This window comes from Pararge aegeria, chromosome 24 (genome assembly GCF_905163445.1).
Source record: "Pararge aegeria chromosome 24, ilParAegt1.1, whole genome shotgun sequence".
In the NCBI taxonomy this organism is placed as follows: Eukaryota; Metazoa; Arthropoda; class Insecta; order Lepidoptera; family Nymphalidae; genus Pararge; species Pararge aegeria.
The window spans coordinates 12,705,066-12,732,745 of NC_053203.1; the positions used below are offsets into that span (position 1 = coordinate 12,705,066).

The window sequence follows — 27,680 nt, forward strand, 5'->3', positions numbered from 1 at the left end:
TCACTGCGAATGATTCTGACCTATAATTTTAACATTGTTTCCGTGAATTAAAAAAAAAATTCATTAAAATTTTGCCCAATGTTTTTTTTTATCATCCTACAATGTATTTGTATACTAAATATATATAGCCTAGTAGTGAGCATATTAGTTAATACACTTGTGTTTGTTTACTTATTATTTCACAGTACCTGTATAGAGATTTCTTAGTATTACGTATAAAATATTGTATTAACGTCACCAACAGATGACATATTTTGCGTGATCTAGGTTTATCGAGACTTGTAATGTGTTCGTCGTAATGATGAATATTCATTAAGCACGACTGTAACCATTACACATTTGTTGGGTTAGCATTCATTAAACAGAGTAGGAGGTATATGGGTAGCGAGTCATATGCATATGTACCTACCTACCACTGAAAATATTACGACATCAGAAATTTTAAATCTAAAAATGGAATAAAGATCGCTAAACGCCAAAGTCAAGTTTACAATGTTTTGAATATTTGCAATTTAACTGGAGTAAGTTAACTTTACAAACGTCGTGTTCATTAATCAAAAGTTTGGCGCAGGCCCCTGTCGCGCCTGCCTTCTCCACCCACTCTCTAGTCTGGTAAAACAGCTACATATGCATAGAGTTATATATTTGTATTCAAGTTTAGGTCTCTCATAATGTCTACATGGTGCAACGAATAGCTGGCAACATTAGCCACAGAACTCAGAAGGCCATTATTCAATTTGACAAATGGCTGAACTGTCACTTTTTGTAGACACTAGACAGAGAATAAACATCGTGGATGGACAATTTTAAACTTATTCTTATTTCTTGTGAATACTTTTTTTAGAAAATGGATGGTATTTGTCGTCTCTGCTGTTCCTCAAAGTTTGTCAATAACTACATCTTTGATGACGAGAATGCCTTGTTTATAAAAATGTCACTTTATTTGCCAATTAAGGTAAGGAGAATTAGTATTCAAAACATAAATTAATTGTTAGATTTTTCGTTTAATTGATTTGCCTTCGGTAGGTTTTTAGGGACGACCAGCTCCCTCAGAAGATTTGCGACCGATGCAGCTGCAAAGTGAACGATTTTTACCAGTTTTGCAATGAAACTATCGAAGTTCAAAACAGGTACCGATTCGCGCTTTTACTTGTATTTCAAGTATCATAATTTATTACCTACATATTTTTAGAGCAGTTCATTCATAACAACAACAAACTTTGACACTCAGTGTTTAAGTGCCAGTCTTATCATAGTAATTATTAGTTAAAGTAGGTAATTTTTGGTAAAATTTACATAAGTTTGGTCTGATTAGCGACTAATTTATTTTTGAAAAACAGATAAAACATTTGTGTTAAATTTAGATAATTTTATGTATTTTAATTATTAATGAGGTATAATTATGCCAAGTATTGAAATTGTATGCAAACAAATGGAAATTGGTTTGTTGCTCTTGGTCTGCTATACACACATGAATATCAAGCATAAGGTTTACTAACCAAAAAATAAGCAGATGTTGTGAATTTGATGATGTTTTAAATATTACCTGATGGTGTTAGCCTGCTCTATAAAATAAAATATTGCTTCACCTGATGAGTCAGTCATATCTAATAATATTACTTTAATTTCTAAAGCAAAATAAGCTCTTCTTGTTAACCTTATCTCATGCTATGTGTTGTCAGCACAACTTGACTTCTTCAAACTTGAATACCAACTTGCAAATCTTGGTTTTGGCAAGTTATTCCTGATAGGCTGCTAAGTCTTAATAGCCATAATGTTGGAGTTGATGTAATTATGTGAGTCATACAATGCAATGAAATTTGTTTTTCTTGAGTTTAGAAAAGTTTTTTTTTGTTATTTTCAGATTAAAGGCACTAATACTAGCAAATATTCCAATAAACCAGTCAGTGGATCTGACAGTCATCAAACAAGACCTGGAATTGCCCTCACCAACGCTCGCCCATCTTCATGAAAAGAGCACACAAACTGAGAGTCTTATAGCTAGAGATGTCAAACAGGAGCCTGAGTGCCCACCCAGTGCGGCCATTTCACCCAGTGTTATCAAGAAAGAGAATTATGATTCAGATGATTTTGCTTCACAGGATGTACCATCAGGTTACTAGTTTATTCATTTACTTAATTAATTAGTAGGGAAAATCCACTTGCACTTATCAACAATTGATATACCTATAACTGGCTGTTGCCCTTGACACTTGGCATGCAGGCATTTGTTTCATTTCAATAAAAATGCTGCAGAACGTCTGTTTTCCTGGGATAATAAAAGTTGTATATCTATCCAGATTCAAGGTGTCTCTATACAAAATATCAACAAGATTGGTTTTGCTGTAAAGCATAATGTAAGCATGCATAAATATCAAAGGTAATTACTTTTTAATCCCCCAGTCTCAAGTCTTTGTGTGTGCTTCATGATACATTGTATAGAGAAAGTTCACAGCTATGTTTGATGACAATGATGAACATCTCTTCTCATTCTCAAAATTTATTGTAGTTCCATTTGTCTATTTACAGCAAGTACTTAATAACATTCCTTTATATAATACTAGCTGTTTATCATATCAACCCATTACCAGCCCACTCCGGGGCAAGGTCTCCCACAATGGGAAGTGTTGTCACCCTGATAGCTCTTCTTCTTCTTCTTTCTCTGTTTCCGTACTTGGTCGGCCGGAACCTCCTGTTGTACGTAGTGCCACTGGTACGGGTCCTCGCTGGGTAACTCCAGCCAGCCGATCTCACTCCAGAAGCACAGCAGGCCGCCCAGGTCGCCAAGTGAGCCTGATAGGCAATGGTCAGGCCAGGCTTGTCGTAGGTGCGATGGCCATTTGATCAGAAAAGTTCTAGAGTGGAGACCACGAACAAGCAATCGGAGTCTGTGTTGTCTTCCAGCACGACGGACATGGACTACATGAGGAGAGTGACAGGGAGTGGGTGGGTGAGGGAGACTGAGGAAGGGGTGCGGTGGCGCTTCTTGGGAAAGGCGTATGTTCAGCAGTGGACGTCAGCAGGCTGAAATGATATTTCTTAGTAGATAATATTTTAGGTTTTTTAAAATCTGCCTTTAATAATTTATTACTTAAATATTTTTTTTCTCGTTTTCAGCCAATAGCGAAGACGAATTGCTCATTGAGATTAAAAAGAAGAAGGGAAATAGGAAGCTCAGCCCAATTAATGGAGAGGTTCAAGAGGCCAAGAGGGGGAGGGGGAAGAAGAAAGAAAAACATGTTAATTGGGACTTGGGAGTGAAGGTAATGTAATTGTTATAATAAAACTAGCTGATGGTTGCTATTGTATGTTTGTAAACTAAGGCAAACCCACAACATTTTACTGAAGATCATATTTTTAGTTGCCATACTGAAGACATGTTGTGCTAATCTCATATGGTGGGCTGGGGAGTCTAAATTTACAGACAGGTATAAAATTGTAGTGTAATTTATGCTAATGCCACTTGAAGCAGTGATATAGCAAATTCAAATTCAAAATTCAAAATTTCTTTATTCATGTAGGCCTATCACAGGCACTTATGAAGCGTTCATACATATTTGTTTACATAATTGTAACGGGATGGTGATAACTTCGTTCGCCAACTTAAATCTAAAGCTACGAGGGTTCCAAACGCATCCTGGTCTAAGAAGAGCCCACAACAAACTTAGCCGGGTAAATTTATTTTTTTGTTATTACCATCTTCCAGTAAATTTATATTAAGCTATGAAGCTAGAGCAATTCACACCCAAGCTTTTTTATCGTTTAAATAATCCTTAATATTATAATAGGATTTTTCTGTAAGCTTACGTTTTATATAAACTTTGAACTTATTGAGATATAGATACAGCCAAGTGGTTGGGACCTCATCATTGCTTTATGGTCCAAGTTTAATCCCTGGCAAGCACTAAGTTATGTCCGTGTTGAGGTGCTCATGTTCTTAAGTAATTAAATATCACTTTTTTAAGCAGTGCAATGTGCATGGAAGTCTCATTTATAACTTGTAGACTTGTTCCGTTTACAAATCAATCAAATAGGCATATGCTGTTGCCGCCTATTCTTTAGAACTTATAAAGTGGAACAACTTTGTTGTATATAATTTTATCGAAACTATAACCGCTTACGAGTGCTATATTCCTATTCGTGTTAGCGTGACGATATACAGCTTACCGCGCGCCTCGAGTGCTATTTAACACTGGAATAATTTTAATGGGACCAGTAGTTCCTGAGATTATCGATGTCAAGTGAACAAACAAATAAAGAAATCCTTCAGCTTTATATTATGCCGATTACGATCGGATGCCAGCGGTGGTAGACAAGTGAATACGGCCTCGGCTTCCCCGGCACGTACCGCTAACTTTTCGGAGTTACGTGCGTTTTAGTAATCTATCACTCGCTTTACCGGTGAAGGACCACCGAAGCAGCAGAGACTATGAAGGCTAAAAATGCTTCAGTGGGTTGAATTATGTAGCGCGTATGCCATTAACAGCGAGATAACCGCTCATCGGCGTGCACTTCACGAGGACACAAAAGCACTGCCTACTAATTACATTTAACATCATGCAGGAGTCTCTTGACTTTTTTTCATCAAAATATGACGAGATAAAACACGAATTAGATGAAGCCAAGAATGACATGCATCTCCTGAAAAAAGTAAACGAGGATCTACGTACCGATGTGAGGAATCTTCATAGTAGGTTGTACCTTTTCGAAAGGGAGTCAAGAGCTTGTAATTTAGAGATACATTGCGTACCGGAACATAGGAATGAAAACTTGGTAAATATGGTCGAACAGATTGGCAAAATAACGGGGAACCCCATTAAAGAAGGCCAGATTTCGAAATGTACCCGGATAGCGAAACTCAATAAAGACTCCCCTCGTCCTAGAACTGTTTTGGTGAAGTTTTTCAGCCCCATTACAAGAGACCAGTTTTACGCTAGTATAATTAAATTCAATAAAAATAAATCCAAGGAGGATAAACTTAATACTTCGCACCTAGGGCTCGCAGGCGAAAAGTATGGCGTTTTTATCATGGAACATCTAAGCCCCGAGGCGAAGGCTCTTCATGCTCAGGCTAGAAAGTTTAAAAAGGAAAATCAGTGGCAATTTGTCTGGTCTCGGAACGGAAATATTTTCATGAGGAAAAATATATCGAGTGATGTTGTTTATATAAAAAATGCAGACATTTTTCATACTTTAGTATAATTTAGTATAGTTTGGTAATTTTTCGTGAAACTTTTTATTGCTTGTTTACATAATGATATATCTTTCAAAATGTCGTCGTTACGAATCTATTATCAAAATGTACGAGGTATAAAGACAAAGTATTCTGATGTTTACTTCTCAATTTTAAACTCTGATTACGATGTAATAGCTTTTACTGAGACCTGGTTAAATTCCAATATATACGATAATGAAATTATCGATGAAAGGTATCAACTATTCCGTCGGGATCGTGAAACCACTGAGTCAAACTTAAAACAAGAAGGAGGGGGTGTTATGATTGCTGTGCAGAAAAAACATAAATGTTATAGAATGTTTGAGTGGGAAGGTACTTCTGAATGTCTATGGATTAATATAGTATATAAGTCTGGATCTGTATCTCAAATCTTATCACTATGTACTGTGTATCTGCCGTCCCCAATTAGATTTGATGTACTAGAAAGATTTACTGATCAAGCATCTGCTGCAGTGCTGAAACAAGAGCGCACTTTAATTCTTGGTGACTTTAATATATCTGCGATAAATTGGCAACCATTCCAAGGCAATCTATTGCCTGAAAACTACAACTCTCATATAGGTACATGTCTTATAGATTTTATGTCTGAAAACAATTTGTTGCAATTTAACGGTGTTCGTAACTCATTTAATAAAATCTTAGATCTGGTTCTCAGCAGTGTAGGTAACATTCAAATTTCTTATAGTTCGATTTGTTTATGTAAGGTGGATAAATACCATCCTCCTTTAGAAATTTCCTTAGACTTGGTAATCGAAGAATTAGTCACCTCTAATAAGTACAAAATACAAGATTTCTTTTCAGCTGATTATAATTTGGTAAATCGAGACCTTGAAAAAATATCTTGGACCCAAGTTTTCTCTGACAGTTTGAACGTAAATGACATGGTGTCCTGTTTTTATTCTGTAATTAAGGATATTGTTAAAACACGTATACCATTGAAACCTATTAAAAACAAAAAATATCCTTATTGGTATACTAGAAACCTCATCGAACGAGTCGAGGAAAAGGATAAATATAGAATTCGATTTAGAAAATTTGGTAATCCGCTTGATGAAATCGAGTTCAAGTTGCTGAGATCTAGGTGTGAGATACTTATAAGTTCTTGTTATAAAAAATATATTGATAGGGTGGAAGCTAGTTTAAAGTCCAATACAAAGTATTTTTGGAGTTATCTGAAGCAGCGACGCAATAATAAGTGTGATTTCCCTGCATCTATGGTTTATAATAATCATACTTTTACTGATGGCGTCAGTATATGTAACCAATTTGTTAATCATTTCTCCAGTGTTTACAACACGTCTGCTTCAGGTAACTCAAATGTTTCGGCCTTTTCTAATAAGATATCTGATAATATACAGAATTCTGTTGGTGTCTTGGATAACTTAATTTTCTCAGTAGAAGATGTCAAAAAAATGCTCTTAAATATTGATATAAATAAAGGGGCCGGAGCTGATCAAGTTCCTCCTATTTTTATCAAAAACTGTGCTAAGATTCTTGCGATTCCCCTTACTATCATATTTAACAGATCGCTATTTGAGGGGATTTTTCCTAAGATATGGAAAGTCGGTCTTATAGTACCTGTCTTTAAAGATGGAGATAGAAGGGATATCACAAAGTATCGGCCAATTTCTAAGCTGCCTATATTTTCTAAAATTTTTGAGTCACTTGTTTGCCCTCACATTAACTGGCACATGAAGTCTATTTTAACTACAAGACAGCATGGCTTCTATAAACATAGATCTACATCATCGAATCTTGTTACTTATATTGATAATATATCATGTCATGTTGATAGAAATATACAAGTAGATGGACTATATACAGACTTCTCAAAAGCGTTCGACCTAGTCGACCACGAACTTCTTATTAACAAGCTTAAATATTATGGTTTTATCGGAAATATTCTTAACTGGTTTGATTCTTACCTAAGAGATAGACATACGACAGTAGTTTTGGGAGGCTTTGAATCCTCTGTTTCTTATATAGCTCGCTCAGGAGTGCCCCAGGGATCCATCCTGGGTCCGGTGCTTTTTAATATATTCATCAATGACATAATACATTGTTTTAACTCTGAAGTTTTGCTTTACGCTGATGACTTGAAAGCGTTTAGAGTGATCAACTCTTTTAATGACTCCTACTTATTGCAGGATGATCTAAATTGTTTAACTCAGTGGTGCATCGCTAACAAAATGGATCTAAATCATAAAAAATGCTATAGTGTTTCGTTTCATAGAAAAGTTCATCCTTTTCAATTCGTGTACAGTATAAATGGCCATGATGTTCAAAATGTAAATTGTGTTAGAGATTTAGGGATCACCATCGACCATAAACTCAGTTTCATTCCTCATATTGATAATATATGTAAAAGAGCATCAAAAATCACTGGGTTCATTAAGCGTAGCTCCAAAGACTTTCGGAATTCGAACACCAAAATATTGTTATTTAACGCTCTTTCAAGGAGTCTCCTTGAGTATGGTTCAGTTGCTTGGAATCCTCATTATAATGTTCACTCTATGAGAATTGAACGAATCCAAAAGCGCTTCCTGCATTATGTAAGTTTTGGTGATAAGTTATGTAATATTAATTCTAGCTACTTTTCCAGACTGCGGCACTATAAGTTATTAACTCTATCTGATCGTAGAAAACTATTGGACCTTTGTTTTTTATATAGACTTTTTAATAATGCCCTAGATGCGTCTGATCTACTTTACAAAGTTTCTGTCAGAATCCCAAGGCCGTTCAGTCGTGTAAAAAATTATATGCCTTTTAAAGCTGCCGTCTCGAAAACAAATCTGGGGGTCTCAGCGCCTATTAATAGGTTGTTAACTTTGTATAACAGCATTAATAAAGTGCTTGACATAGACATAATAGGGGATAGTCTTCCTATATTTAAAAAAAAACTAAAGGATCACTTCCTATCGCAATACGGTGGTACTGTTTAAACTTAGTTATTATTATTATTTTTTTTTTCCTTTACTCTTTTTTGTGTTAGTTTAGCTAGCTTATGTCTCTCTTAATCGTTTTTTCTCCTTCTAACTAACAATATAGTTTTTATTTGCAAGTTGTGGCAGTCTTTAAGTGGGTCTACAATATTACATTTATATGTTATTTCATTTTTTGTTTAGTTTTTAAGAGTTGTTGTTGTAACGTGTTGATTGTCCCTTAAATAAATAAATAAATAAATCTCCGGCGGGTTGCAGGGCGCGGCGGGCGGCGCGGGCGAGGCGCGCGCGCTGTGCTGCTGCGTGTGCTTCGCGCAGTGCGGCTCGCGCGCGCTGCTGCTGCTGCACTACCAGTGAGTGCGTACCAGTGGACACTGCTGCGACACTCCGTGTGACGGACACGAACGTTTTTCAGTGTGTCGGTGTCTATCTGCGACACAAGCGACACTTGATTTGGAGCTACATGGCAATTTAGCATATTATTGCCGTAGTATATTTATAAATATAGCAAAATAAAAAGAAGGGGGGGGGGGGGGGGGGGAATGACGAAGGCTGGACCGGGGAGGACCGGGTATGGAGCTGTTGAAAAAGATTTATGTTTAGCTGAGAGCAGTGGACTCCCTTAGACTGATGACCGCATTGTACTGAGAGAGAATCTCAATACTGTGCGATTTTTGTTACCCATATACCCCGCTCTCTTTCTCTCTCTTATATCATCCGTCTCATGTAACAAAGCATGCCTTCCAATGCACCTTTGATATTTCACTCTCGGTTGACTTTAATTTGAAGTAATTTTGTGCCTGCTCAAGTTTCTAGTTTGCAAGCGTGTACAGCGTACAGTGTACAGCGTACAGCGTACAGCGTACAGCGTACAGCGTACAGCGTACAGCGTGCAGTGTGTCCGCAGGACGCACGCGCGCACGCACGCGGCCGAGCCGACGCCGCCGCCCGCGCTGGGCGAGCCGCCGCGCTGCCTGCGCTGCCAGAAGGTACGCTGCCCGCACGCGCTGACCGGCGCCGCCTCGCATGCCGTTCACGAGTGACAGCAATGTGTTTTACAAACTCGCACTCATAACCATGAGTGCGAGTTCGTAAAACACATTTAACAAATCGTGGTTAAAATATCTTTTAAGCCCATCGGTGGCACTTTTGATGCGTACATTACATGAGAAGTACACGGTAGTGAGATGATGGCGATAACCATATTCGTAAACTTAAAACTGAAGCTACGAGGGTTCCAAACTCGTCCCGCTCTAAGAAGAAGCCCACAACAAACTTAACCGAATGTTTTTTTTTATTGTTATCATCATCATACCTTGTCATTTAAATTTATTAGAAGAGCAACGTGATTAGAGCAATAATTCACACCCAAGCTTTTTATCGATTACGTAGTCCTTTATACTATACTAGGAGTCCATTTTCTATAAGCTTACGTTTAATACAAAGATAACAAAATTTGAACATTAGGAACTGTAAAATAATTAATAATTTTGAAAAAGAGAAATGCTTTCCGAATCGGTGGTGGGATCACTACTACGCCTTAAGTCCACAAGTGGGAGTGACGCAGGTGGTGCCGGCGCCGCAGTGGGCGGAGCACTGGCGGCGCCACTTCGCGCGCGACGCGCGGCCCTACCACTGCGCCGTGTGCGGCCGCGCCTTCCGCGACCCGCTGCTGGTCCTCAAGCACGGTGAGCCCGCACGCAGTGCTTTTGTGCACGTATGGAGTGCACGCCACTGACAGTCGATCACAGCGTTGCAAACGTTCAGTTCATTTGCTGAAGTGTTGGATGTGTTCTCACTTTTGGTCACATCAATTTCAACATATCTATTTTTATCGCGATATCTGGAAAAATCAGGAAACATAACAATGCCAATTGAGTGAAATCTGTTCTACCGACGAAAAGATCCGGAAAGAAACTCTGCAGTTGCTCTTTCCCAAAATTAACAATTTTCAGTGAAAATTAAATTCCACTCTAATTAAACCTGCAAAGATTTTGTTAAGAATATAGTAATGTAGTAAAAGTACACATTGAGCTCCTCCCCCGCCCTCGCTACCTTGAAACAGTAGTATGTCAACAATAATAGTTATAATAGTCTTCACAATTATTCTCAAAGCAACGTAGAAGTAATTAAAATAAAGAAGATAGAAAAAACACACATTAACAATTTAGCGCCGTGGCAGTAGGATCCTTCCGAGGAATACTGCAATATTGATTTTCAGTAGGCACCCAGATGAAGAGTTCTTTTCCAATATATGCTCGGCTCATAATAACAAAATAAAAGTTAAATTATAACAAATTTTTATGTGATAGAGATAATCAATTAAGTTTAAATATAATATTGTTTATTAGTAATATAATTAATCCTAACTTCCTAATTAATATTATAATGCCATTAATGTACGTTGGAAGGACGAAGAGTTACGTAGGCTACTTTTTATCCCAGGGAAACAGACAGTTCCCACTGGATTTGTAACAAACAGTAATAAACGCGGCAACAGCTAGTATTATGTATATTTATTTATATAATATCATAATTGAATTTGGAATTACTAATTTTATTCTAAATATTCTTTGTCTTTCAACAAAAGTCAATAACTGAGCACACTCAGGAAAAAAAACTGAAAGTATGAATAGGTGCAATTTTTTTGAAAATTAACATAAAATATTAAAACACGCAAACATATTAGTTCATTAATAACGCTTAAGAATCATAATCCTGATGGCTTCAAGGTCAAATAAATTGTAATTAAAAACGACGTTTTAAGCGACTAGCGGCCCAAGTACCCTTAGTACAAGATTTACTCTCTTGCAATCGAGCAGTCGTTTTCGAATAATTAAATTCTGCTTCGTCAAAGTACAATGGTCCTAATGTAGCTCGTCTTAAGAGTCGTACACTCGGTACTCGTGATTTATTTTACAAACGTCAAAAGCCCGACCGAATTGTGAGCAAATTTAGCTTTCTTACAATGCAAATAGGATCCATTTTATTGTGATGTTTATTTAATTATTTACTTATTTATTAAGAACACTAACAACATGCATATTACATGTTCTTAAATTTAGCACACACACAAACACGTGGATTGATATGCAAGTCAATTACAAGTACACAGCATTGACAAAGCGTCGTGTTAAATTAATTTGTCAAAAAGATCAACTCGCCGATAAGCGGTGATAACTCGTTGTATTTCGCACAGATACGTATAATAGGCGCTCGTTTTCCGAGCGTGCCGAGTATTCCATGTTAAAACCGTCGTCGCAGGGCTGTCGCACTCGGCGCAGGAGCTGCGCGCGGACGAGGCGGCGGGCGCGGCGCGGCGCTTCGCGTGCGACGTGTGCCCCGAGGGCTTCGCGCACATGCGGTGAGTGCCGCCGAGGCGTCGCGTCTCGCGAGACGCCCGTTGCCCCGAGGGCTTCGCGCACATGCGGTGAGTGCCGCCGAGGCGTCGCGTCTCGCGAGACGCCCGTTGCCCCGAGGGCTTCGCGCACATGCGGTGAGTGCCGCCGAGGCGTCGCGTCTCGCGAGACGCCCGTTGCCCCGAGGGCTTCGCGCACATGCGGTGAGTGCCGCCGAGGCGTCGCGTCTCGCGAGACGCCCGTTGCCCCGAGGGCTTCGCGCACATGCGGTGAGTGCCGCCGAGGCGTCGCGTCTCGCGAGACGCCCGTTGCCCCGAGGGCTTCGCGCACATGCGGTGAGTGCCGCCGAGGCGTCGCGTCTCGCGAGACGCCCGTTGCCCCGAGGGCTTCGCGCACATGCGGTGAGTGCCGCCGAGGCGTCGCGTCTCGCGAGACGCCCGTTGCCCCGAGGGCTTCGCGCACATGCGGTGAGTGCCGCCGAGGCGTCGCGTCTCGCGAGACGCCCGTTGCCCCGAGGGCTTCGCGCACATGCGGTGAGTGCCGCCGAGGCGTCGCGTCTCGCGAGACGCCCGTTGCCCCGAGGGCTTCGCGCACATGCGGTGAGTGCCGCCGAGGCGTCGCGTCTCGCGAGACGCCCGTTGCCCCGAGGGCTTCGCGCACATGCGGTGAGTGCCGCCGAGGCGTCGCGTCTCGCGAGACGCCCGTTGCCCCGAGGGCTTCGCGCACATGCGGTGAGTGCCGCCGAGGCGTCGCGTCTCGCGAGACGCCCGTTGCCCCGAGGGCTTCGCGCACATGCGGTGAGTGCCGCCGAGGCGTCGCGTCTCGCGAGACGCCCGTTGCCCCGAGGGCTTCGCGCACATGCGGTGAGTGCCGCCGAGGCGTCGCGTCTCGCGAGACGCCCGTTGCCCCGAGGGCTTCGCGCACATGCGGTGAGTGCCGCCGAGGCGTCGCGTCTCGCGAGACGCCCGTTGCCCCGAGGGCTTCGCGCACATGCGGTGAGTGCCGCCGAGGCGTCGCGTCTCGCGAGACGCCCGTTGCAGCGCGCTGTGCCCGCAGGTCGCTGCTGGCGCACCGCACGCGCGCGCACCCCGAGGCGGCGGCGCGCGCGCTGCGCCTGCGCTGCGGCGTGTGCCAGCGCACGTTCGCGCACGCCAACTCGCTGCGCCGCCACCTGCGCGTGCACTCGGGCGAGCGCAACTTCCTGTGCAGCGTGTGCGGCAAGGCGCTGTCGTCGTGGGAGCACCTGAAGTTCCACCTGCGCATCCACTCGGGCTACAAGCCGCACGAGTGCGCCACGTGCGGCAAGGGCTTCGTCAAGAAGTGCAACCTCACGCTGCACGAGCGCGTGCACTCGGGCGAGAAGCCGCACGTGTGCGCGCACTGCGGCAAGGCCTTCTCGCAGCGCTCCACGCTCGTCATCCACGAGCGCTACCACAGCGGCGCGCGGCCCTACGCGTGCGCCGCGTGCGGCCGCGCCTTCGTGGCCAAGGGCCTGCTGTCCATGCACCTCAAGAGCGCGTGCGCCGCGCCGCCCGCGCCCGCGCACAGGTACGCACGCCGCGCGCTCCACCCCGGATATCCGGCCTCGCCACCAGACGTCACGTATTTTCTGACGAAGGAAATGTAGACGATTGTCGGCCATATTGCTTTGCAGACGCTTTAAAGCCCCCAAAATAATTACTTAACTTCACGTAAATTCCGAAGCTCCATTTTTTCCTGGGAAATTGTTAATAACGAATCAGGAAACATTAAGTCCCGCGATATGGACTACGAGTTAATTGTTAACGTAAGTAACTTCTTTCAGAATGTTCCTGTTTTGACAACAGATTCTCTAAATTCCTCATCTACAGCTGTTCATACTTTATTAAGAGACAATGTTAAAAATTGCAATGTTTTATTTAATTTTAAACATATATCTGCATCAGATATTATAAAAAAAATTGAATTATTAAAATTGAAAAAGACAGGTGATCTATGGGGTATGTCTGTGATAGTGATAGTGATAGATTGACGTCATTGCCCCATATTTAGCCAGAATTTTTAATGATTGTGTTGATATGGATATTTTTCCAAATCTATTTTAAAAAATTATACTTAACCAACTTTTAGAACATTTTGATCTTAATAACCTTATTCACCCATATCAGTATGCCTTTACCCGCACCCGCACCCGCATCTGTTGTAGCACTGATGCTACATTCACAGAATGCTATTGGTGTATTTTGTGATCTTTCTAAAGTTAAAAACATAGTTTTTTTTTTTAAATCTTTATTTATTTGGGACTTTTATCCAACACGGATATGCCAGCCCCATTATCCCTTAAGTAACTAGGAAACAAAAAACCTAATAATTATATTAATATAAGGGAAATGTAACAGATAAAATCTGTTATTGCTGCCTACGCAAAAATATCTCAACAACAGCACGGCTCGTTAGAGCACCCACGTCAAATCTGTTAACATCTAGTCGCTCCAAATTGTATCCGCTACATTCCACTAGTATATGCTGGATATCATCTATCGTACCGCAAATATAAAACTAAGCCATTATGGATTTAATAACTTTGCACTTGATTTGATTGCCTCTTACCTCAGGGATAGAACGCAAAGGGTATGCATAAAGTATATATAGTCGCAGGGTTCGCCTGTCTTAATGGGTGTCCAACAGGGCTCAATTTCTGGTCCCTTTGTATTTTTAGTGTATATAAATGATGATATATATATATAGAATTCCACAGTTTTTCTTGGGGTGACCTTTGATTGTAAGCTTCAGTGGGGTGCCCATATAGAGACATTAGCGGGTAAACTTAGCTCAGCTGCCTATGCTATACTTGCAGTAGCTTCGCAATATATTTATAACAATTTAATCTTTGTAAAACAAAACATTAATTAAAAAAAGTGGCTATAAACAATCGACTTACAACGTTAGAGACTTACTAGAAATAGTTGTTTGATGGACATTTATAAAAATGGATCATCAGAATTTACGTGAAGTCAAGTAATTATTTTGGGAGCTTTGAAGCGTATGCAATGCAATATGGCCGACTGAAAGTGTCTTGGAACATAAGCGACTTATTTTTAAGGATCTTGCCTAAAACATATGTAAAATTCAGTTTGGAGAATTTACGTGAGGTAAGTAATGTTTTTATGTACCTTCATTACCTGATACCCGAAAATTGGCCGTCTAAGCAAGCCGGCAGGTAGACATGCGTTCTTAGTACATACTAACACTGCTCAATCATCCACATTTCCTTGGCCAGAAAATACGTGACGTCTGGTGGCTCTGGGATATTGGACTATAAATCCATCTCGTTTTGACACAAGGTAAATTGCGAGGAAAGTCTCAGTACGCACTACACTTGTCAGTCTTAGATATGTTGTACGACTGTAAGCTACAACCGTGGATTCGTCTGGAAGTGGCCAGCACTACTGCTATAGTTGACGTGCTCAACTGGGTTTAGGCTCGATGCTGCTTGCTAGTTGAACGATTGTGCTTTAATTAATTTACAAGTTAGATCTTGACTGCAATCTCACCTGCTGGTAAATATGTTCCAGTCTAAGATAATGCCCTGATCGGTTTTTATGTCATCGTACCCGAACGCTTAATCGTTTAGCGACACGTCCGTCCCCAAAACCAGACAGAAAAAAACAGAAATTTTAAATGACCAAATGACTCCCGCCGGGGTTTCGATGCCGGGACGCTATCACTTCAAACAACAATTAAATAAACGATTATTAAATGTTTGACTTATAAATGATTTCAGGCTCAGTTCGCGGTAACAGCGTGTGGCCATGACGTCACCTCCCATATCATCGGGCCACATCATCGTCACTTGTCACAAATGGATTCCTGGAATACAGCAGCTCCTCTAATGTGAATAAAATAATAAATATTAAGTGTTTAAGGAATTAAGTGTTTTAGATAGAAGATAGAAGTTATAATTTAACTGTACGACTAGCCGACACTAACCGAAATAGACTGAGATTGTTGCGACAACGTTCAGGTGACATTGTCCCAATTAACCGTATACGCATAGGCGTAACTGAGATTTTCTGCACAAGGATGCAGAACAATGTGTAGAATTGTGTCGATTAGCTCGAGCTATTTCATGTTATAACTTACTACTGATACAGAAGATAGAAGAACGAGTGAGCACATTTAGAGCAAGTAAAGAACTTAAGTAAAAGGAAGAAAAAGAGCTCACGTGGGAATAGAAGTTATATGTTTTATAAATAGGAACATAACGATAGGGATGACCAACACTGAGTGCTTACAACTAATACATAATTAAAAGAAATAATAAGGAAGAAAAATGGACTAAATATTTTCCAACTAAAACTAAAAGTTTGATCATATTTATTCGTAATCAACAGCGTTACAATAAATATTTATTTTTAAATAGTTTAACTTAACTTCCAAGGCCACAATGATTATATAAATATATGATTTTGAAATACGGTTTTGGATTTAATATAAAACAATTAGGTTATTTTGATTAAATAAATATATAAAAGAGTTATTAACATACAAATGTGAACAATACATAAAAAACCAAAGAATACAACTAGAATCGATTATTAAAGTTTAAAGTGAAGAATTTTACGCATAGAGGTGGCATTAGTACTAAAGAGGTCAGCCATTATTGCTACTAAATTTGTGAATGATAAACAAGACCTAGACGAATAAGCGTTACTTCCGAATTACGAAAAAGGTGCTGGCAAGATTAAATCTTGTCTGCTTGTAGGCCGAATGTAACTCGATGCATTATTGGTACTTGTTACACTCAGAAAGAAAACAGTTTATTACACGTGGTCTGTAGTACTAGCAGTGGGTGACACGGGGCAACAGCACACACAACACATAGGCACATGACATTGCTGCGCCTAAATTGCTGACGACCTTGGCCGCTATACCAGGGAACGATTATAAATTAATCTTATTTTATAGTACATTATGAAACAAGTGTGGAGAATTGAATTTTACTGATTAACGATGAAGGTGAATGATCAATACACACGGGTTTCTCGTCGGAATTGTGGGGACCAAGACTTGTATTGGATTTGAATTATTAACTTTGAATTATTAAAACATTTTATTTTCAATTATTGAAATGATACGGAACAGTTTTTATTGGAGTTTTGAAGTTTGAGGTTAATGGTATTTAAAGTTTATGGTATTATAAATAATTTCATTATATTCATTTTCTTAAGTAAATGTCGGCTATGGTGGAATATTCTCATAGGAGTTGGATCAATGTAAATCACCACCAAATAATTAGTGTCACGAGAAGTAGTCACGACTCAGGACAAAGCTTCTTCGACTGTGTCTGATTAATGGCACTTGTTACTTTCGCACTGATCTTGAATAGAGTCGTAACGTAAGACTCGGCCACTTTGCCAGAACTCAAATCGTCAGTCGCCATGACGCTTTGAGGTTGGCAATTTTGACGAGAAGCCTTTCACCGTGGGTTTTTACATCTTTTGCTAACGTCTAAACGCACCAATTGATCATAGTAAAATGCAATTTAGCTTTCTTGTAACATAACCTATTATTATGCACACTTATCATAACATTTGAATATAGTGGGGGGGGGGGGGGGGGGGGGTGGTTTAATGTGATATAGTACATTTCGGGATAGTACGGGACAGTGTCACTGAACTCTGAACTACTGAAGACACAAGCGGCAACTAGTAGACAAATCAATGATGTCTGTCAAAAGTTGCCACTGTCACTAGCCTGTCAATCTGGTGACTCTGAATCTTGAATCAGTTTTCCTAAGTATATGTTAAACTAGGCTTCTCGCGGCTTGTTATCGTACAATTTCAATTTCGTTTTTCAATTATTTTGATTGTAAAACAGCCATTACAAGTTACTTTACGTACTTTTATCCGCTATTCTCTCTTCGCCGCTTCGTACTTCTTTCTTTACTCAGTTCCTAGGGATCGTTGCGCTTTGTTAAACCTTCCCCAAAAACAATATCGAAAGGAAGAAAGAATGCGACCCATTTTCCCAGGAACTAGCGCGTTTAAACAAGCAAACAAAAAACTAAATTCTTCAGCTTATTACACACCTATATAATATAGTCAAGGTGGAAGCATACTTATAAACGTTCTTACATAAACCTGCTGCGCATTCGAGTCTGTTGTCCGTAAGCGCAAAACGTTTTAATTACGTTTCCGCCTTTACTCCCCATAGATTCTAAGGTTTTTTTTTCTCCACGGTTGTCTGCTTGACACGCGGTTCAAAGTGTAAATATCTAAACATATTTTAGACAACCAGTTCGATTAAAACTAGCGAATACGATCTTAACAGTGTTCCTAATAGTGTATGCGCTTATAATTCGATATAAATTACGAACTGAGTGTTATATTTTATACATAAGTATGTTTATGTACTCGTATAAGTTAAGTAACATCCATATTCACAAACATTACAAGAAGTCACAGAAGTTATCCAAAGGTACAGTTTTAGACAACCACTTTTTGGAAATGTCACGCAATTTGAGTCGTCCATACCTTAAAATGACGGGTTCCTGGAATGTGCTTATTTGGTACGAACAATCAGACTGCATTTCCAACGTAGACGCAAGCTCGTACCGATGTACCCACATGTGGGGTTCACAATATCATAGATATACAGCGCGGCCAGCATCTATAGATGGAGGAGACATTTTTATCCCCGGGGAAAGGAAACCATTTTAGGTTCTCCTACATCTTTATTAACTCTCCGTGCATTGGCGGACGTGGAAATATTATAAAAGTGAATTATTTGTATATATAACGGGGGTTAAATTGGCGTGCTTTTGCAGAAGACACGTAAATTGTATACCTCTGTCAGGTAATGTCTCTGTGTATGCAAGCCGAGGGAATAAAACCGGGGTATTGTCTTGTGTCCATGCATACCATAATTCCCCTTTTTTTCTGAAATATTTGCGCCTTTTAAACGTACATGGTTCTTAAAGAACTTACCTGTACTTACTTATTATTTCAGATTATTTATTTCTGCGGTAATCCACCTGTCAGTCAATCCAGTAGTATCCATCGTCTTGCGCTCGCTTGTGCGTGTTCGACATACCTATATAAATCCCAGAAAGTAGTTATTATAAGTTGGCGAAATATGGGCTCATATTACGTTATCTTTCCATAATCTGACTAAACTATGCGCTAGGAATAGCTTTTAGCCTATTTCAATATAGAAAGTTCTGACTTACTAGCATAATAATGTTTGCGTATACGGGTTTTAGATTTAAGCACCGAGACTAGTTCAAGATGTTAACTTAAGTGTAGCGGTGAGAGAAGCGCACGCGGTGACAGAGCTCGTCGCACAACCCTGCGTTGTGACACCTCTCCGTGCAAGCGCTTACTGTGTGTCGTACGTCCTGACATTTACTATAATTTAGCCTTTGTGTCGATCGTAAGAGATTTGCGCTCGCAATCGTCGTGTTGGTATCGCATCTAAAGAGACGCACCACGGAGTTAAATTTATACAGTTTTCCTGCTTCTTTTAACAACATTTTGTAACGTAAACGTTACCAGTTCTTGTTTGGAAACGTGGCCAATCGCACGTGTTTTTGTGTGATAAGAGTACAACGCAAAAAAAAAAACAACGTCGTTAAGGCATAAAAAGTGCGGCCCAAACATAATTTGGCCGAGACCATTTTTTCAAACAATGTGGACGCAACGCTAGCGTTGGGCTGCAATGACACTGAATGATGAATTTTAAACGGTGGAGATAAAGCAATTTCTAGCTGTGATGAGGGTTTAGAACAAACAATAGTGTAACTGTCGAAAGCTTAGTATAACAAGTTATTTCAAGCCAATGCAACTTTAAAATAAACTTCAGAAGTGAAGATAGGAATATTAGGTGATTAGGTCATTTAGCTTTGAGTGTGACAATATTAAAAAAAAAAGGGTCGTTGTGAGCGCAAATCTTGGACTAATGACACTGTAGTTCAGAAGAGAATATAAGATTGAGTAATAATGAAATATTGTGAAGTAGGTAAAACAAGTGCCTCAATTTGTGATATAATTGTTTTGTTTGTATTTATTGTGCTGACTCTGGGTGATAGAATTAATTATTGTCCAAATCATTGCCCATTCACTTGTACACTACACCGGCTGAGCACGCTACTATATTAATATAGGGCATAGTATATTAAAACACTTTTCTATTACGACCCATAAATATATAAACAATAAGTTTAACAAATTATTACAGAATTTACTCGGGTTTCTGGGGTTAAAAATATCATTAATCAGCTGTCAAAAATCAATCTATCTGTTAACCAAATCTTGTCAAGTTTCGTGGCTTCTTTGCATTAGTAACGACTAAACAAACAAGCGATGCAATCCCGCCTTTAATTTCAGCTTGATGGAAAGCAGTGGTTCAAGGTGTAAGCGCGCGTTGGCTTACAATATCGCCAGAAGCAGCAGGAGCTAAAATCCCAGAATGTTGTTACGCATGTGGCCTTAGTGCGAGTTAGCATGTAAATTAACGTTAACCTTAATGTAATCTTATTTGGATGCGTGAATATGCAGCCTAATCTACTATTATCCGTGAAAAGCAGGAGAATCGGTACGGTGTAATTTGCACAACGGATTCCAGAGCCAGAGAGTAATTTTCCTGCTCTTCGCGGAGCATAGCAAATGTTCATGTATATCCTGGAATTCCGAAAAGTAACGGCTGCGTCTATCAATTATTTAAATGAATTATCAAACGTCAAAATTCGACAACTCTTCCATACGAATTTGACAGTAAGTTTCACTAGGGGCTCAGCCAAATTCGAATGGACAATAGCTTTATACGAGTTGGCCAAATGCTAATCACATACTTAAGTGTTCAGTGCTAGAATGGGGATGCAGAAACGGAGCGTGGAATTCTCTACTACTATATGATATAGCAGTATACGTTCAATGATTTTTACATTAGTTAATAAAACAAGTAAGTTAAATGATATAAGTTCAAATATTGTAAATGTGAGGCGGCCCGCTCATGGGATACTTACTGTCCGGCTGGTTTTCGCGGGAAGTTTGAACCACAAATTGAGAACTAGCTCGGTCGCTCGTGTAACAGAACTGTCGCTTATGCAACTATAAATCTATAAAGTGGCGAAAATTGTGTTGTCGATGCAGTCAGTGAGATGATTTACCTCTAGAGGTTGGATTTTAAATAACACTTACCTACTTACATCTTGAAATCAATCGTCGCCCTGTCTTTTAAGTAATTTGGTTAACCTTGAATAACATCGTAAATGGGAGCTGCACCAGTTAGAATCTAGAAAATGGTGATGAAATTAGTTTCCGCGGACTGAGTTAAGATTAGAAAACTGGAAAGGTTTTTAAAGTCTCAAGAAGTAAACGTTTATTCCTTATACTTACAGTCACAACTGACATTATAGCTATTTAACATATCGATCTGACATTTTTTTTCTTGCTAATTTGAATGTCCTTATATAAAAGAAGATCCCATGCACAATTGATGAATTTGAAATCGAACGACACTCACTCACACGTAGACCGACTACGTTACGTAAATTCTACGTCAAGACTACTGACGATTGATCGATGAAAACATCCCAAAAACTGGAACATATCAAAAACTGGAGGTATTTAGTTAAGTATTTGATTCAATTACTGTCATAAGTATTACACAATTTTGAGGAATATCTCTCGATGAAATTAGTGATTACCTTGAGGGATTGCACTTGCGAGAAGAAAAGAACAATGAGAAAAAGGTGTAGATGTAATATCATCACAACGACTTCATATTTCAAAGGCTCGACATACATCTCACTGGTGGCATTCACCAATTGCGCGAGCGACTCGCTGAAGCGATGGTGGCCAATGAGCGGCGCCCGAGGAATGCATCACAGGCTGTTTATCTTTAATAAATGAATTTTGAAACAATCGTTATCTTTATTTATGCACCTTCAATGATCATACATGGGAGGCATGAAGAGGTCTATGCTCTTAAACCTTCTCTCCTATGAGAGAGGTGGCTACGACCTTGGCGTCGTGCAGTCGAAGTAGTTATCTGATGGACAGTCTTAAAATGAACCTTCTGTGTATATTTTTGCCCTTATCCCAAGCAATGACGGGTCGTGACGATACTACTTCAAAGTTGAAGTCAGACTTGTTTTAGTTCGGTCATATTTTTTACGACCTCCTTGGAAATCTGAAGGTACTAGTAATTATATATTTTGTGCTTCAAACTACTCTACATTATTCATTAATCATAGTAATTTTGCTCCGTGACTGTTATCTCGAAGATTTAGTTTCAGAATGAACTCTGTAAATAGTCATAATATTATTTATTATTCCAAGCCACAAAGTTTATCTCGTGTTTATTGTTTTATTTTGTGGAATGACTTTATCAAGTCTGTTATAATATAAAAACATAAATGGCTTATTGAAATTTTCCTAAAATTATGCAATTTCCATATGATAATATTCAGTCAGATATTGTCCAAGTTATTAAGTTATTCTTATCAAGGTAAACACATTGCAGATTTCTTCTCACCTATTTTAAGCGTAAGACAGTATACGACGGTTTTTAATAGGATACTATAAAAAAAATATTATCTACATATGTTAAGGTATACAAATAGTGAAAACTCTTGAAAACGAGATTGCTGTGCTGCAGAGTGACTCTATTGGATGACATTTAGTTTGACGACTGCCAGTATATCGCGTGATATACTCGCTCGTGGAAGTGCAGCCTAAAGCACGCCGAGATAACAGTTAGCTCTTATGTTTGCGGAACCAAAACAATGCCTGACGTTAAAGTTGCCAATTAGTTGACGTGAAACGCTTAGTAAACATAATATCTTAAGTAAGAGTCCGCGACTTCGTCCATGTTTTTCTATTTTTTACGGCGATCTACAGGACTTAGTGGCTGCCTATATTGAAATGATCTGATCGTTTTTTTTATATATAGACTGCTAGATAGGTACTATATAAAATAACACAATTTGTAGCACGCGGCCCGCACTATCAACATGTCGACGAACCCGCAGACCTTTTCAGTTGCTCTCTGAACGAGCTCTCGAAGGCACCGTACCTACTCTATGGAATATGGTAGTTAGTGAGCCTGTCTGTCGCATTACATAGATTTATTTATGCATTTAATAAACCCACTTAGGTTTATTAGCTGCATAAATGAATATTACGAAATCGTATTAGGGTCCTGGACGGAAATTTCGCCCGGTCATAAGTGATGACGCAGTTTAAGATGGTAGCGGGCTAATCTGTTTCAGTTATATTGAACCCCTAATCCACACCCCACCGGAACACAAAATCACTTAGCGGCAAGTCTTTGTCGGTAGGTTGGTAACTATCCACGGCCGAAGCGTCCTATCAGACAGAAACACAAACCAGACAAAATTCGTAAATAATAAATTACCAAATCTACTCTGCCGGGAATCGAACCCAACAACTTCAAACCTCAGCGCTCACCGCTGCGTAAGGGGGGTGGGTCGCCAAGACTTCCTGCCCCGCCTACGGCGTGGCGCTAGCTCATCGCAAAATAGTTTAAACTATTTTAAGGTTTTAATATTCAGTATTTTGACACTTTTTCTGACATTTATGTCTATCGTCGAACTGCGCATTACTGCACAGTGTTGTCGCCGGCAGCGCAGTCATCGCGGGCGCGGCGCCGGGCCTCCAAACTCCGCTTATCAGCGCAGTTTCGGCCAACCGTTATTGGTGGTGCATTGGCGATTGGCCATGTTGGGCCACCGCGGTTGGGTGTCAAGGGCTATCAGCAGTATTGGCTCGACCGCGGCCGGCTCAGGCTGTACACAGCTTCATAAGTTTTTCAGTTCTCAGTTTAGTTCAGTGATCGCGCAACCGTCTTCCAAAGAGCACGCGTTTCGAGTTTTCATAACATAATCTGCAATCGCATTCTCGCCGACCAGTCGTCTGTTTTGATTAATTGTGCGACAAACAACACTTGGACCCACGTAAGTATTTATTTGCATTCTTGACTCAATTAAAGTCAGTGACTGAAAATTTAGAGCGCGATTTAGTAACTGAAAATTTAAATTACATAAACCGAATTTTAAAGTAGGTAGAGTACCTAAGCTTTATTTTCCAATTTCCCTGAATTTATATCTACCTAACCTGAAATATGCTTGATTCCTAATAATTGTACCCTATATATGTATATGTACCTATATAATATAATACATATGCGTAGCATTATGCTTTAGAGTCTTCCACAATGTGAGCGGAATATCTGACTAAAACATAATAAATCATTGGGTTGAACTATGTTTCTGAGATTAGAGATTCAAACATATCAATTCAATAGCTGTATACCTATTTTTTTATCATAGTCATTATGTATAAACACCTATAACAGTGAGGTTATATATATATGTATTTATATATATATATTATAATTGTTGTTTTAACTGCCATAAACTTGGTGGCTAAACAAGGTCCAAGCTGCCGCCGCTGGCGGACACGCCAAGGAGGTTCTACTAAAGTAAGGTAGTACTTCGCATATATTGCGAGTCAACATATAAATTAGAATGCAAGCGGTTATACCTACCTATATTTAGTGAAACACAAAAAAAAAAGATGTAACAGTCTGTATGTTCGTTCATTTACTTGTTTTTATTGATGAGAAGCTGAACATTTTTTTAAATCCTAAAGTAGGTATTTAAATATTGGATAGAAGCAGGCGTTACTTTGCGGAATTCCATAACAATAATTCATACTTAACTTACATAATTATTCATTGTAAAGTCAACATCTCCTGAGGATGCTCCGGCTTCGGAGCGAGCGTAGAGGGCACATTGCCGAAGGTCTCTTTGGTGTGCAGTATAAGGGTTTAGCTTAAGGAGCTTAATTTACAATCTTTCCTATCCTATTGACCGCACCGTGCATTTCAGACTCAGAAATGGTATCCGAAATGCACGGAACTGGTAGCTTTCCTCAATCAATTGTTAGAACAGATTATGGCTTTGACTACGTACATCTAAATAGATAGCCGTCTCTTTCTGCAGCTCTTCCTCTGTAATCGTTTGAATGTTCGATTGAAAAGTTAGGAAGTTTCTTGAAGTAATATTTATTATGATAAGTGCACGTTAGTTGTTTGTTGAGTAAACAGGCGTAGAGTCGGCCACATGCTGACATAATATGTTGATGAACTAAACAAGCGTAGTAAAAAAGTAATAAATTAGCATCAATAATCTCAATGACGACGCGGACAGCATTCCGATGAGATCGCTCGTATTAGCTAATATTTGATGAGGCTTCTGCGGGGGGTCCGATATCTTCGTTGTTATTCAAACTTTTGCAGATCCCGAAAGGTGCGTTTTATTGTTCCGTACCCGAACTTCCGAAGGGTACAAATGGGACTCTATTACTAAGCCTCCACTGTCCGTTCGTCCTCCTGTCTGTCTGTCCGTCAATGTTGTGTATCCCATGAACCATTATAGGTAGGGGGTTGAAATATTCATGGGTCGATATTTCTATTGCCGCTATAACAAAAAATAAGAAACGTTGAATGTCACATACAGAAACACGGGTTTATTGATTGTGTTTTCTTTGTTATTATCACTAAGTAAGTATAGGCACATATTGTATCTTGGTACGAAGCCCTTAGGTTAGATTGTTACTGGAGAAGAGCCTCGTGACGTACAAACGGCCTCGTTTTTCTTTATATCTTGGACTTCGGCGAGATATTCCCCGAGAAAAAAATAAAAATTCTTAATTTCTGATTTAGCCGCGTTGGGACGGCTTATAAAAATACAGTCGTCACCATCCCTCCTCTTCCCACGGGTTACGTACGAGGCGACCAAGGCAACATAACAGAGGGTAGCAGCATCTTCTGTGCTGCTACCACTGCGATCGCCAAAAAATTGATTGTAAAAAATCGTAATTAACACAGACAAATAACTGAGGCAACAGCTTGTGCTAAAATTTAATGACTTCCTATAGAAAATTCAACGATAACATTTCAGTTTTGTTGCTCGGTATCAAAAATGTTGCGTTGGCGTCAAAGATCTATTTTGGCTACGCACTCTCTCACACCTACGCGCTGTAGAGTCGCAAATGTTTACATCGCACATTGATGAGTCTCATTTCTGTAATCACATGTACATTCGCAAACCGTTTAACGAAACATTAATATTCGGGCCCAGCATTGACCCCTGCGGTACACAATGTTATGCAAGGGTACAGATAAAAACAAACAACCTCAGTTTTATCGTAAAGTCGGTCGTGGTTCGTCTTATTTAATTAACGAAACCAAAGATGAACACACAATCATTGTAGTCAATGATTGTGTGTTCATCACACAACACACTCCTAGCTTCCGAAGGTATAGTTACCTTCGGAAGCTAGGAGTGAGTTATATCTTATTAATTACTTATCTATGAAACTGTAACCGTCAGATATGACAACTTGTACATGTGTAAAGTACTTGTACTTTTATAATCCATGCAGTTCATATTTTGTTTATGCAATATTCTTACTGCATATACGAGTAACTAACTAAACTACCTCCATATAAAAAATAATTGCTCTCTTTTGCATTTGCCACCCAACCTTTTTTAGAAACTATACGAATTTAAATTTTTACAATCATTTATGTTTTTAACCGACTTACAAAAAAGGAGGAGTTCTCAATTCGGTTTTATTTTTAAGTACGCTCAGAACTCTGTCATTTATAAACCAATTTGGATTTTTTTTTGAGACGGTATGCTTTCCATGTGGTCCCATTTTCATAACGTTAAGATCTGTTGAGCGGATCCTATAGATATTGAAGGAATTCTTCAAATATTATATCGACACCTATATCGCTTTGAGTATTTTGTTAAAGTAAATTGCGCATTTGCTATCGAAAAGCACCATTTGGTGAAGTAACACTGATGATGAAGACCAAGGATGGTTAGCGGAACTACACAATAATAATTATAACACTGGTTGCGTTTCGATTATGATATATAGGTAGTAGGTACCTAAGCAATTTATGCTCGTCACAATAAAGGAGCTGATGGTAAAGTGCCGGAAGAACTCCTCAAGCATTGACGCCCTGGCTTCTGGAAAAGCAATATTTTGTAGAAGGTTAAGAGCAGTTGACATTCGGCTATTAATACTTAGATATGATTGCAAAACTACCAACTAAAAGGTACGAAATAAATATTTTCTACAACATTTGTCGTTGCCAAGTAAAATGTAAAAACTACTGGTCCTTTTCTTTTCAAAAAAAAGGAATACGAAGTTTATTATGATCTAAACAGAGCCTCTCTCTCTCTTTTTGTGCCTCTCCACTACTGGACATAGTAACTTTCTACATTTTACGTGGCACAGATTTAAAAAAATGTAGAAAATATTGATTTCTTGTGTTTTAGTTGTATAACAAAGTCATTATTACGTCAGCTTAACAAAGCATGCAAACTTTTTTAAGGGAAAGAATTATACCTCTACATGCTGCTTTGGGAGCACTCATCGTTTGACAGCTTAACTCCTTAAAACATTAAATTTACTTTCGCAGAGTACCAACGCGACGCGCTGCTACCAAGTGTGCGTTTAGCTTAATTATGAGTTAATTAAAGAAGATGTTGCGTGATTCGTATTGTCACAGACATTTAATTCATTGACGCTACTTACGTACCGTATCTACCTACCCCTGACCCAGTACCCGGTATTTTTGCGTGTGCAAAGTAAAAAAAAATATGAATGGCTTATGAATTCGTTTTTTTATAAATGTTTCTTATTTTGGTGTCCCAAATAAGAAACATTTACAAAAAAAAACGAATTCACACCCCCCTCCCCCTCGCCTCTGTGTCTTTAATATAATATCTCTCAATATGTTATTCCTACTTAAACAAATCTAGGTAATAAATAGGTACAAATTTGTGGCTTCTTTCTACGATAATCTTTAAAAATGCAGAATGTTGCGGTCATTGTTTGAAAGTGCTAAATCATGTCGCAATCTATCGAGGCGCAGTCAAAACGACTTCATGAACAAATATTTTATCTGATTTCCATTATCTGTAGGCTTATTAAGCTGATAGACAAACATTTACAAAAACTCCTCGTACACGTAAGAAATATGATGGTATTAGGTCTTTTTCGTATTAAAGAATTAGCATTTTCTGTTTCAACTCCTTTTGTAAGTTTAAGTAACGTT

At 39.4% G+C, this 27,680-nt stretch overlaps 2 protein-coding genes across 2 annotated transcripts in view; both read left to right on the top strand.

Moving 5' to 3' along the window:
- The first annotated feature begins 754 nt into the window (after positions 1 to 754).
- LOC120634655 (zinc finger protein 696-like) lies at positions 755 to 15,422 on the top strand. Its single transcript, XM_039905385.1, has 10 exons — positions 755 to 955; positions 1,027 to 1,130; positions 1,865 to 2,115; positions 3,118 to 3,263; positions 8,437 to 8,531; positions 9,086 to 9,167; positions 9,746 to 9,866; positions 11,443 to 11,542; positions 12,594 to 13,085; positions 15,301 to 15,422. Exons 1-10 carry the CDS (start codon positions 848 to 850, stop codon positions 15,314 to 15,316), a joined length of 1,515 nt encoding a protein of 504 aa, XP_039761319.1. The 5' UTR covers positions 755 to 847; the 3' UTR covers positions 15,317 to 15,422.
- Positions 15,423 to 23,297: 7,875 nt separating this feature from the next.
- Positions 23,298 to 27,680, top strand: part of LOC120634588 (hexokinase HKDC1-like) — a 42,522-nt gene continuing 38,139 nt past the window's right edge. The window contains exon 1 of the mRNA XM_039905313.1: positions 23,298 to 23,496. The gene's annotated coding sequence lies outside the window, so the exon portion shown is untranslated. The remainder of the gene's footprint in view (positions 23,497 to 27,680) is intronic.